Source organism: Rhyacophila brunnea, unplaced genomic scaffold (genome assembly GCF_057557595.1).
Source record: "Rhyacophila brunnea isolate RB1 unplaced genomic scaffold, BYU_Rbru_1.0 scaffold_21, whole genome shotgun sequence".
Lineage (NCBI taxonomy): Eukaryota > Metazoa > Arthropoda > Insecta > Trichoptera > Rhyacophilidae > Rhyacophila > Rhyacophila brunnea.
In genome coordinates this window covers 25,163,483-25,176,758 of record NW_028232871.1, presented here as the reverse complement: position 1 = coordinate 25,176,758, position 13,276 = coordinate 25,163,483, and the positions used below count along the sequence as shown (strand labels likewise).

The following is a 13,276-nucleotide window of genomic DNA, read 5'->3' as shown; positions in this document are numbered from 1 at the left end:
CCGCAATTTGAGTCTAGACTAGAGTCTAAACACCTGGCGCGCGTAAAGCTACCTACGAGTCATTTACTGGAGTCGCATCCACGAGTGGTTATCGAATTCGCAACAGTCATAATTATTAGGCCCGTTTCAGACGGGACACCAATGTCGCGCTCGATATAATATAGGAAGCCTTTGTATTCGAATAAAAGGGCCTTTGCATCAGGGGCGGCTCTACCTTAATGGTTCATAGGGACCATCCCCACATCGTTATCATGTGAAGAAGGCGTAAAAAACGTCCGATATTTTTATCATTGTCATAATATACCTACTTAATTAAATGATTAAATGAATTATTTAATTTATTCCATCTATCTAAACCCGTCGCAATTTTAGAGAGATATTTATTATTATTATACAAATAAATAAAACAATTATTATAAATTATGTAATAACATAATAATGATTACGCGGAATTAAAATAACTTAAATTTAATACGCCCTTTTTCACGGTGACACCTATGTACAAATTAAGAAAGCTATGACGTCTATTTTTCACTGACAGGGGTCACTCAGTCCCGTCCCATTGCTGCGGTACAAATCTCTTTCTACAAAGTATGTGAATGCATTAGCGTTATTATACGCATACTAGGGACCGAATAGAATGACCCCATCGGTGAGTAAAAACGCTCGTTGTAGGTTGTTGTTCAAAACTGATGATGGTAAGTAAATCTATGATAATTATTATTATTAATTAAGTTTATATTTTTAAGCACGATTTTTAGATGTGATTAAGTAACGACTCTGATAATCATAGTATTTATTCTGAAAAATTACTCATTTCCTCATTAATAAAATCATATTATTATCAGTAGCTTCGTACATAATGTACCTATAATAATATGAGAATGTAGGTAGGTACATACGTGTATATATATTTGATAATTAATGACTAAACCCCACCACCTAGAAAGTCGTCGAGCCGCCACTGCTTTGCATTATGTTTATGAACGCCCCGAGTTGAGTCAACGCATAATTTCGTGTTATAAATTAGAACATAAAACTGGCTGCGGTAATAAAAACAAGTGTATCGCCGGCTTGAGAATGTAGCGGCCGACGGAAAAGTGTACCGGACAGGCGTTGAATTATTAGCTCTGGGGCGTTCATAAACATAATACAAAGGTCCCTTTATTCGAATACAAAGCCCTCCTATATTAATCGAGCGCGACACCGGTGTCCCGTCTGAAACGGGCCTAGTGTATGTTTGTGTTGCCCGCGCTGGCACACATTAAATTGAAATGTACCTATATGAATATAATATTAAGTAAGTATATTATTATTAAATAAACAAAATCTACATTATTGCATGTAAATAATATATCTACACATATAAAAAAATACCTACCAAAGTTGTTACTTACACCTGTAAAATGCTGAAGATGAAACAAATTCAACCAAGCGCCGTAATTATGACTTGCACCTGTTCGACCTTTACATTCCTCCCTCCTTCTGGCACTTTCCGCCAATAGTATGTAGGTATCTATCATAATATTATTTTTGAAGATTATCAATGCTATGAAGACATTTTCTATCATTTTATCAACAAATTCCAATGACGTGTTATTATTTCATTTAATTTTAAATAATCTACCTACACCTTTTGACGGTGTCACTACTAATCAATGTTTATATTTTATTTGAAAAAAAAATGGTACCTACCTACGTATTTATATTATATTTTCTGTGTTTACAATGCAAAATAATGTTTATTAAAACCAATCTGACCGCAATTATCACGAAAACCACAATATTTAAACTGCAAACGCGTTGATAGAAGATAGGTACGAGTACATTACAGTTGCAATTTTTAACCATGCATTAATTATGTAAAATGTGGTAGGTGGGTAGTGGTTTAAAAATACCCAGAAAAATGTCTTTGAATGGTTTGTTATAATCGTATAATATACCTAGTATGAATTAATACAGCACTGCAAACATTGTAAACAGTTTTGTTGATTATCACAGAGTGAAATCATACATTTTCGACCGATAGTTGTGATTAATTGTAAAGAAACTGAGGTCCATTGACCATTAGTTAGTCGATCGACTCTTTTCTGTATTACTACCATTGATTTATTGTATAGGATAGGATAGGCCTTTAGCTAAATTATTCATAATATAGATTTGATGCGTACACAATTTCTGACCGTTCGGAAAACATTCATTTGCCTACGTATTAATATTATGTGGTATGCAGCCAATGAGGTATCGACTCGTTAGTATGGAGTGATTTTCAGCCAATGTGGCTATGATGCAGGTTTGTCCAAATTGAAGATGGGCAATGCACGATTTTCGTCTGTAATGACTTCTCCATGAGTGCAGCAAAATAGTACATCCTCATTGATCAACATACATATAAGTTTGACTGCAAAACACAACCATAGAGCAGAAGAGCGGTGTATTTATAACAAATTGAGACGTTTACTAAAATAAGTAGGTACGTAATATTTAGATGGTTTAGCAGTGTTTCTCAACCGGTGATTCGCAGAAATTGTCTGGTGGCCTGCGAATTTTTGGCGTCCGAATGCTTATGCTAAAAATGTTAAAAGTATAGTAGGAATTTTGAAAAAACTATAGCAATGTATTTAAATAGAACATTTTTCGTTTTGAATCCTTAAAAATTATAGTATTTTTGGCTTATTTGGCGTAAAGTTATACCTAGTATAATATTCCATTATACATTTTCGCGCATTCCGTTGATAACATAACACTGACGTGATGCCAAGTCCATCGGTGATGCAGCTACAGTCCTACAAGCTAATCTTGACTTGCTACATCTAAATAACGGTCAAAAATGGTGGCAGATTCTGTCCGTAGTACGAGTAGTTTTCGACTGTGGTTCCCCCATCAATTCTTCAGATAAGTTTGTAGGTCTGTATGTGCGCTTGCACTTTCATCACGAAAACGGCCATTTTGAAACCGGTTTGAGGCAGACAATGCGCAGGCTACGGACACACTGCGATGCGTTCATTTAGCGAACAAAAAATCCCTGAATTGTTAATAATATTCATAAGTGATCCATCTTTAATTTGTTCCCGTCCTTATAATAATTAATATTAATAATCCAATACTGAATATGTAGTTACAATCATCTGTTGACAATAACAACACTATGTCCACAAACCAACATGAGATTAACGATAACCGATAATCATGAACTCGTCCTCATAACGACCGAGCAAAATAGTGAGATATAAATTTGTTATCAATTTTTATAAAACAAATAATTATATTATATCTAACCAGAATCCAGATGTACTTTGTTCACTGCATGATAGCCATTTCTCTTGTCATTTATTTCATAGACACTGGATTAATTGACGTGTTCAGTGATTTAGTTCCTCTATTTACTCGTTCTTTTGTGTCGGTGTTATAATATTTAATAAAAAAATGGCCCCTACAGTTGCAGACTCCGGCAGAAGGTTAGTTTCAATATACATAATTAACATAATATTCATTCCTTCTTTTAAATCAAATATTAAATATAACTAGCGACTTTACAATATTATTATACGAGTAGGTACCTATATCTTTTGTTTTTAGTACATATTATAAATCGCTTTTATGTCAGATGATAAATAACATTCTTTCATATAGGTGACAAATAGATTGTAAATTTAAGGCTATACCTCAGTTGAGACATGGTCTAAAAAGATCGTGGCTAGGCGATGCGTGGATTGTGCAAATGACGCGTGCCGAACGAAATATAATTTGTCATATAAATCCAATATGCGTCCATTTAATGTTCTATTTATTGTTCTATTAGTAATAATAATAATATATGCATTGACATGTTTTCTTTTTCAAGTAAATGGGTAAAATTTTTTAGTCATCTTTACATGATTTAAGAATAAATACCCCCGTCGCCATCACGAAACAAATTAACGTGTTCACAGCTCGACTTTCGCTTTCCGATTGCCAGCGAGTTCAAAATTTCGTCGCACCTATAGTTGAAAATTATATGCCGTTTCACTGAAGTTACCGTCTTAAGACTACCTGCGCATCTATTCTATACACAAGACTGCTTTCGGCCGCTACAACAGCTATCTAGGGTAGGAAAGTATCGAAGTACTAGCACTTATTGTAACAATTACAGTAAATTAGCCGTCTAAATAGTCAAAACTGTCTATCTCGGTCTAAAATTTACCACAGCCAAAAGAGGTGCTCATGAGGTGCTGTTAAAACATAGTACTTAAGTAACTTACGTAAGCACCATAGTAACAATTACAACTAACTTATTGTAATTGTTACAATAAGTGCTAATAATTCAATACAAACCTACCCTATTTAGCGGCCGAAAGCAGCTTGTGTATAGAATAGATGCGCTGTAGTAGTGTTAAAATGTGCCAAACGGCAGCTCACGGGCATTGACTTATTAGAGCAGAGCTTCCCAACCGGTTTACCGCATATTATTGAGTAAAATTCAAGCTACTACGAGTATTCGACGTTCGCGTGATGACATGCGACTTTTAAAATATTTTTTTAGCGTTAACTAGCATTTTTAATTATCTGTAAACAATCTAAACATCGACCCGGTGCTGCGGTGTTTATATGGACACAGATATATGTATATTGAGATTAGACCCTTGTCATATCTGCTATATATATACACGCTTGTCTGTCGTTCTGACAACTGTTCTCGGTTTATAATGCGCGTCTATAATGTGTGGCTCATTTTCGTACCTAGGAAAATCACAAACTCAAAACCCTGCCCCAAAATGTAGTGCATTTGGGGTATAGTCTATTGGAATTATATTATGTATTAATCTGTTCTGTGGTAGGCCCCCTAGAGCGCGAGGGCTGATTGGGCTTCAATCGCCCTAAGACCGGGCCTGGGTTTAAATATATTTTAAACATTCGTACGAAATGCGGTCTTCATTCCGTTAAATAATAATTAAATGGCGTGAAGTCCAATCTCAATCTCATGTTGTTGTTACACATATTTGTTTACTTCGTGTGTTAACGTTAAATAATACAGTTAACAAAGTGGTATCACGTGTGTTTATTGATCTATGCGTGACTGGCCAGTGGCGTTCATGGTTATTGAGGAATCGATTGAACCGCGTCAAGAAGTTTTTGCAAGTTTTCAAATAGGATGTGATTAGCAACCATAAAGCCTGGTTTTCATTGGTAAATTTGGCGGCAGAGTACACTAGCATACTTACTATCCCAACTACTCTATTCTACTTGACTCGGTAGAGTACAAGTTCACATGCATATTATTAAAGTAGAGTTGAGCCATCGAAGGTTGAATTTAAGTTTTTTCTATTGGTTGTGATATACTCTCTCAGTTAGTGTTTTTCTAAATTATATAATGTTCAATAATCAGAATGATATATTCTTAAATCTTGTGAATTATTCGTTTGAATAAAAGAAATAGTTAATTAAAAATTATTAGCAAGTACAAGAAGTTGCTTAAAAAATATTGGAGAAATTCCTAGACGTCGGTTAGTAATCGTTGTATAGTAACATAACTACCTACTTTGATTTAATAAACAAAAATCGATTGCCGAAGTAACATGATTTCGAAGAGCGCTGAGTGGTAGGTATTTAATAGCCAATAGCTTAAATATTGTCGTCATTAGTATGTCTTCCGTAGCATAATGGCTGAATGCGACGAGTTTGGGGCGTTTACCCGTTGGAAATGCCGGTTTCGATTCCCGACCGGTTGGCTTACTTTTTTCAAAAAAAAAGTTTTTTCTATTGGTTGTGATATACTCTCTCAGTTAGTGTTTTTCTAAATTATATAATGTTATATAAACTTGACTTGACTAGCTTAAACGAAAAAAAAAATGTATTTGATAGAAATAATACTGAAATGTCATTTTGACACTCATATTGATTTCCATAGTAACGCACGCATATATTAATAATTTAGTTGTTAGGACCCTAGCAACCAATAATAGTGGATTGGATTACGGATTACTTCCGAAATAACTTTTCATACAAAACAGAATTAACTGAAAATGAATTTAATTCTACTTCAAAATGGCTAAAAGTATTTAAAAAATGCATTGGCACCGTGTTCTGATATATTCTAAAAGTTTCAAATGTCTAGCTAGTCGGGAAGTTAGTTAAAAATCGATTGCAAGATTTGTACCGGACAAATAAGAATACGACCTAATAAAAACGTTGTAAAATAGTATTAGATACTCGCCAAAGTACCTACATTACCACTATTTCTACCAATGAAAACAAGCCTTACGAATTTATGGGTAAGCCGAGAGAGCTTAGCAGTGAAACTACTGTCATAGGCTAAGAACAGCTGGGAAATTAAATTGTCCTAAAAGTGCGGCCACACCGGCAACAAGTCGCGCGACAACTCGTTAAATTTTACGATAATTATCATAATTGCTTAAGAAATTTTACGATAATTATCATGCTTATCGTAAAATTTAACGAGTTGTCGCGCGACTTGTTTTCGGTGTGGACCCGGCATAAGAACTCAGTCTGGTTACGTTAGGTGGCGAGACTGGCAAGCCCTATACCAGGGGTCACGTAAGCTTTTTTTGGGTTTTCTCTTCATATCATTTGCCTCATCACTGAGGATGGTGATCACTGAAATTACCGACGTTGCCAACAATCTTCTTGCGTCTGGAGTGATCATGAGCTGATGGTTTCTAGTAACCAGAAATTATTGCTGGTAAGCGCTGATTTCCTTTATTTATACCACATGGTTGCTATTAATCCATGTATTACATCTACTCACTTTGGCTATTTTCAGTCGTCCTTCAACCGAGCTAGTGAGCATCCGATTCAAAATATAATTTCCTCGGGATTGTTTTTTGTGTCGTAAAATCAAGCCCATTTCAATAAGTTGAGACCAATGCTATAACTGTGTTTAATAATAAATTAAATTATAATTATTGTGGTTTGTCGAATGTGTAAATTGGTACCGAAATAAATGTGTTTGATTGGATCCGACCGTAAACGAAGTAGCTATTATCAAAGTAGTTAGGCCTGGATGGTTGAAACTTGAAACTGAGATGGCTGGACTGCGCAACAGGAGATTTAAGAATTCTCGGTCAAAGCAACTTTAAAGTATCAGCACTGGATCGTCCAGGATGGAGGAAGTTTTTGAAGACCCGCCAAGGGTTGTAGTGCCATAAATGATGATGATTATCAATTACTTTCCACTCCACCCCGAATCGAAATCATGTCGAGTTTTCTACCATTTACCGTATAGTAGAACGTATCATAAGCTCTAGTATGACAGTGGGTGCTTGGCGTTGATTCTTTATAGCGCCTGTACAAGTGCATGGATTTACTTGCAGCAATAGTGTGTATTTTAAACTATCGCGATAATAACTGTTTACACGTAAAAATGCTGACTTTCTCTTTAATCTCATTCTTCAAAAGTAAATGAGACGCGATGTTGTCATTTTAAAGTATTATTTCACAGGTCGTGAAAATCGGTTAACCTCAAAATTAGTCTTGCAGTCGTGCAGGCGCAGATATCGAACAAATCCCAACTGTCGCGTGAAAGGTCAGAAGCTTCCGAACTTTTTGATTCATGCATGCGATTTTACAGCTATATATAATATATAATTAGCGATAATTAGCGTGACCATTTTTTTCTTTCTTTCTCAAAACGGGACATCTAATTTTTAGGTAATACCTAGCACCTATGTGTATTTAAGAAAACGCACAGAAAACAACAAGAATGAACACGTGAAAATAAATAATTTATATGGTCTAATGTTTTTCTCAAGAACAAATATGTTTATATACTTATTTTGTTTTGAGGAATGATTTTTTTCGCAGAATTTTTCAGAATGTACTTTGGTAATTAACATTGTTTTAAGAACTGCGACATCCAACTGTGTTTTTCTTAAATAAGAGAAAATACCCTTTCTACCGGTGCTTTTCTATTGATTTTTTTTTTATTTTTCGCGCCTTATTTTAAATAATTGTTAACGTGGGTTGCTCTCTTTCTGAAAACGGGACATTTCGGCATCCCAAAGCTGTGCTTGGGGACAACGGGATAGGCTACCTAAAACGGGACGGTCCCGTTCAAGACGGGATGTATGGTCACATTAATGACAATACATGTTTACACGTGCATTTTCTTGTTATGGCCGCGATAATACGTACTGTCAGCAATACATCCATGTACGTGTAAATGGGGTATTACACGCTACTGCATTGCGAATTGAAGACTTCAGCTTCAAAGATAATAATTATTGATGTCAGACGCATTGGACGTAAACAAGTTTACTGTATCAATTTGAAATGGGCCATCAGCTGATAAACTTACTAGTACAAGATACGAAATAGGTAGGTGTTCAATGATGCGATGGCAAAGTCAATATTATTATAAACAAGCCGCTCTAATGGATAGTATTTTATCTTCCAATTAGAGCAATTTTTCGAAAATATATGCGCGAGCCGATTAAGTGGCCTCGAGTGCCAATATTTAACTAAGGGGAATATTTTACTAGTAGTTATCTTTATGGATAAAGGGGATTAACCACCTGTGCGCGCAGAGAGCCTAGTCCAGACCAACATACATCATGGGGAAGGTTTTCGGGTCCGGACCTACCCCAGGAACGAAAAAAAAATACGAATTATTTAGATGAATAGAATATTACTTCTTTTTCGCAACGACCCCGTGTTTGAAAATCGAATAACACGAAGAAACAGAACAATGACAAAACAGAACAACCAGTGGAAAAATAAAAAAAAATCACTTTGGTCGTATGTATCTATTTATTAATTAAATACTTATAAAAATTAATTTTATAAAAGAAATATAGGTATAATGTACCTACTTATATAATCACTGCATGTGGGCCATTCGGCGTAAAAACGTCAATTTATATACTTGATTTTGATAATCATGCTCCATCATCACTCCACAGAATTCTTATTTTTTTTTGTGATTTTACTGAGGTTTTGACTGCGACTCGCTGTCATAATATCGCCTCTTCTTTTGTAGAAGGGAACTACCGATCAGGTCCTCACTCCTATTCTGTTAAAGAACTTTACAATTTTGCCTAGCTCTTCCGTCTTACCCACTGTCAGGGCACCTTTCAATTCGTCGACATTCTCATGCATCTCTATCCTCAATTTGCAGCTGTACTCATAAGACGTGAAGATAAGAAGTGAAGTTCATATTTAGGGCACAGAATTCTTATTAAAACTCATTATTTCATTGTACCTAGTCACCCAAGCATTTTGAATATATTAGATTGATTAAGACGAGATATACCTAGCTTGCCGGCAACACCGAGTTGAGTCCTGTTTAATTGAGGCTTTCTAGCGATTATGTATGCAGAAATTATAATATACCTACTTAATTTGGTTTTTTTACGGCGTATTGAAAACCTGTGTTATTAAAAATCTATACTTACAACATAATAGAGATCCGACTTTTTCCTGAAATGTTATAATTCTGTTTATCGCTTTTCTGTTTTGTCACTGTTCTGTTTCTTCATGTTCTGTTTATTCATGGAACCGAAAATCGTGACCCAGATGATTAATTTATCAACGGAACTCATGAATTGGTACAACCATCTGAGACATTCAATGTTTGCTTTAATATTCTAACGTTGCACGTCTAAAAGAAAAATCGAAACATTGTGGGCGAGGAAAAACCATCAGCTAAGCTTCGTACTCTACAAAGACTTAGGCTGATGCAGCAGCTCATAGACAATTAATTGAGTCTGAAACACCAGAACAATGTCGATAAGACAGAACATAATATACGTAAACGTATGAGAGGCAGAGATACAGGTAGAAGATTGCGTCAGCTAAATTATGAGTGTAGACTGTAGACGAATCCGAAGTATGCGCCCGGTACCCATCAAGTACCAAGTTACGAAGGCACGAACACTACCCGACCTGGCATCATGACTTTTCGTGTTTACTATCGTCTAAAGTAGGTAGACGAATCATAAAAATGCGTATGTAGGCGAATTCGTTCCATTATAGTGTTGTTTGTATTTGCCATTGATATACTATGCTAGTGATATACTTGCTATTGATATACATTGGTATATCAATGGTATTTGCACTAAACAAAAGAGGTTCAGTTTTTATTGTTTACCTGGAAAAAATATTCTGAGAATTATACAATAATAAAGTTCTGTTTTGTATTGCTCTCTCAGCTCTGGCCAGTCATCAGACGTTGCCTAGGAATTTACCTGTCTACAATAATATTTACATGGTTTTTACCTGTTATGCATTTACGCTAGCCTTCGACAGGTATTACTATTATTTTTTTGTCGTCACACTAAATACCTGTTTTGAAGTAAACACATTTAATAATAATTTGTATTATTTACCATATTTTACCTCCGGGCAAAGTATGTATTGCAAATTATCTGCATTAAGTACAACGATTATAATTTATATGGATTAATGTAACCTATATAAGTATTAGGTATAGGTACCTATACAGTCAACGAAGCGCCAAGGTGGAAAACAAGGTGGAAGGTGGAAAGGTGGCAAAACGTTTGCTTATTAAATCAGGAGGCTGCATGTTCGAATAAACGCGTTTGATAAAATCACACGTTATTTGTGTATATTATACTAAGTAGGTAGTTACTTAGATTTGATAGGGCAATAAATTACTTTTCGGTATGGTCAATTTTAGGACTTTTAGAGAGCATTTTGGTATCTCTCTCTCTACCTACCGCTATAGATGTTAATTATTTTCGCATTTCGCAAAGCTTCTCGTCAAAAGACGAAACCACTGTAAATTCTTGTAATAATTTGTAAATGATCATCTCATTTTCCTTTTCACTATTTATCCTCCACATTCATGACCATGGGCCTTGACTCTGATGGTCCCACAGATGCTGAGGATAAAAGGGTATTTGTCCTGATGATATATAGGTAAAATATGTTATAATTTTTGTTATATATTTTGATGACAATAAAATAATTGTTTAAACATTTGTTTGACTTCTGTCAGGTTTCTACAAAAAAGTATTTATTTTATTTGGGGGGAGGGGCAATTTTGGGGTAGTACCAGGGTGGCAGCCACCCTTGGCCTTAGTGCCTCAAACTATATCTACATACATTTGGTTCATCGGTTAGATTTTCAAACAGAGGATAGTCTGCTATATGTCACAGACGCCCAGGGGATCTATGTTAGAACTTGCGAGTGCAAGCTTCCCGGTCGAGATGACGTCATATGACATCATTATGACGTACTACCGGAGTGATAATAGCACTCGAGAATATTACGCTACTCCGACAGCGGCGCTATTCATTGTCACCATACACATATAGGTGTATCATAATAATATTTTCTATGGTTATTCTGTGCGCGGTCGGCATGCCTCGAGCGTGACGACACAATTACGTCATCTCGTCTGGTGCCACACGAGACGAGAGTTAGGAAATCGCGGTGCAGCACCGCGATTTCCTAACTATCGACTCGTGTGTCAGCCAACGACATGACGTAATTGTGACGTCAGCCAATACACGCTCGTGGCATGCCGCCCAGCGCACAGTGCTCACCATAGATATTATTATGATGAAACACCTATATGTGTATGGTGACAATGAATAGCGCCACTGTCTGACCAGCGTTATTTTCTCGAATGCTATTATCACTCCGGTAGTTCGTCACAATGATGTCATATGACGTCATGTCGACCGGGCAGCTAGCACTCGCAAGTTCTAACATCGGGCCCCAGATCCTTCAGGTCGGTGACAAACGACACGTCGCCAAGACTTGAGAGGAGGTACTCACCAAGGTCCATAATACCTACTGGTCGATACCTATTCCTCTATACCTACTGTCAATCTGACAGTTAGGCGAAGTGTCAGATAGCGACTTAGACGTTTTCATTCGAGTTATATTTTTTTATTGGACCGGGTCCTCAACCTTTCATCACAAGTGCCCCGTGCTCGCGCAATCTCAGTTATTGACGATAATAATTAATTAATTCGTAATTACATAAATAATAAGTGTGTTAATTGTAATAATTAATACTATATAATAAATTAGTTTCCTTTATAATATCTTTCTTGTGGTTTCGTATTTCTGAATGTGACTTTTTATAACTTTTGGTGGAAGTGAGATACAATAAACCGACTTTTATGCAGTGAATACTAGTTTTTATTGACTATAACACTGTGCCTACCTGTTCTTCCAAAACTGTATGTACCTCCACTCCAGGCCCGGAGCTAGCCAAGGATTCGGAGGCCTACACCATCCTAACCAAATAATAAAAAAATATATTTCCTATCTATAAAATATCCAAAGTTGTGTACCTATAATTTAATCGCATAATTTTAGAGTATTTTTTACTATTAGCTATGGTTTTCGCAGGTTTCATCGAATTTAAAAAAACTTAGTACACCATCTGCAAATTGTAGTTTTTTTTAATGAAAACAGAATAATATTAAATACGATTTAATAACAATAAACAATAATTTTAAATTTATTCTGCTCATTATGCTCTGCCTAATCAAATAATAAAAAATATTATAATATCAATAAAATAACCAAAGTTATGTACCTACCTATAATTTAATCACATAATTTTAGATATTTTAGATGCCTATTAATATTAATTATGCGTCAATGATAAATTAAAATTTACAAAATAAATAGCGCCGAGGAGTTCAATGAAAAGACAATAGGTAATTAGACCTGGCTTCATCAATAAAAATAATTACACGACAAAGTATGGCAAATACATTGAGAGAAAAACTTGTTAGTATTTATTTCTTTACATACCTACTTAAGTAGGTATATTGAAGATGCTCGACCAAACTGATCTATTTGATTATAAACTATTGTCAATAATGAATTTCATCAAATCGATCGTAAGAAATTTTCTCACCAACACCACCATCTGTAAATTGTCTTTTTTTATTGAAAACAGAATAATATTAATTTTTTTTTTCAGAATCTGGATCAGTATGAAACACTGTTTTCATTTATGCATTTTATTTTGAAGAAATTTCTATTTAGCTAAAAAACATGCCTATTAATATTAATTTTGTGTCAATTATAAATTCAATTTCAATAATAATAATAGCACACGTGTCGCCGCATCAAAGCGGTCTTTGTATTAATTATTATTATTATTACGATCGCCGGAGTTTCTGCGGAGGCAATGCATAAAAAAAGGTAATAAAAACCGCGCTCGCAAATAACAATGAGTTCGAGCGGCTTGACATTGTGGCGGGCAAAGGAAAAGTGTGCGATTCTCGTAAACACGAGTATCTTCCGTCTGAACGCTCCCATTTAGTTATGTGTAAATGCGGAATCTCCGCC

At 35.4% G+C, this 13,276-nt stretch overlaps 1 protein-coding gene across 2 annotated transcripts in view; it reads left to right on the top strand.

The window, feature by feature from the left end:
- Positions 1-13,276, top strand: part of Dip-C (dipeptidase C) — a 160,917-nt gene that overhangs the window by 53,876 nt on the left and 93,765 nt on the right. Inside the window, exon 1 of one of the 2 annotated variants that reach the window (XM_085949083.1) lies at positions 3,329-3,458. The exons of the other annotated variant lie outside the window; for it this stretch is intronic. Within the exon in view, the coding sequence (XP_085805209.1) occupies positions 3,427-3,458 (32 nt within the window). The 5' untranslated portion in view covers positions 3,329-3,426. Of the gene's footprint in view, positions 1-3,328; positions 3,459-13,276 lie in introns of those variants that run through there. 2 annotated transcript variants of the gene reach the window in all.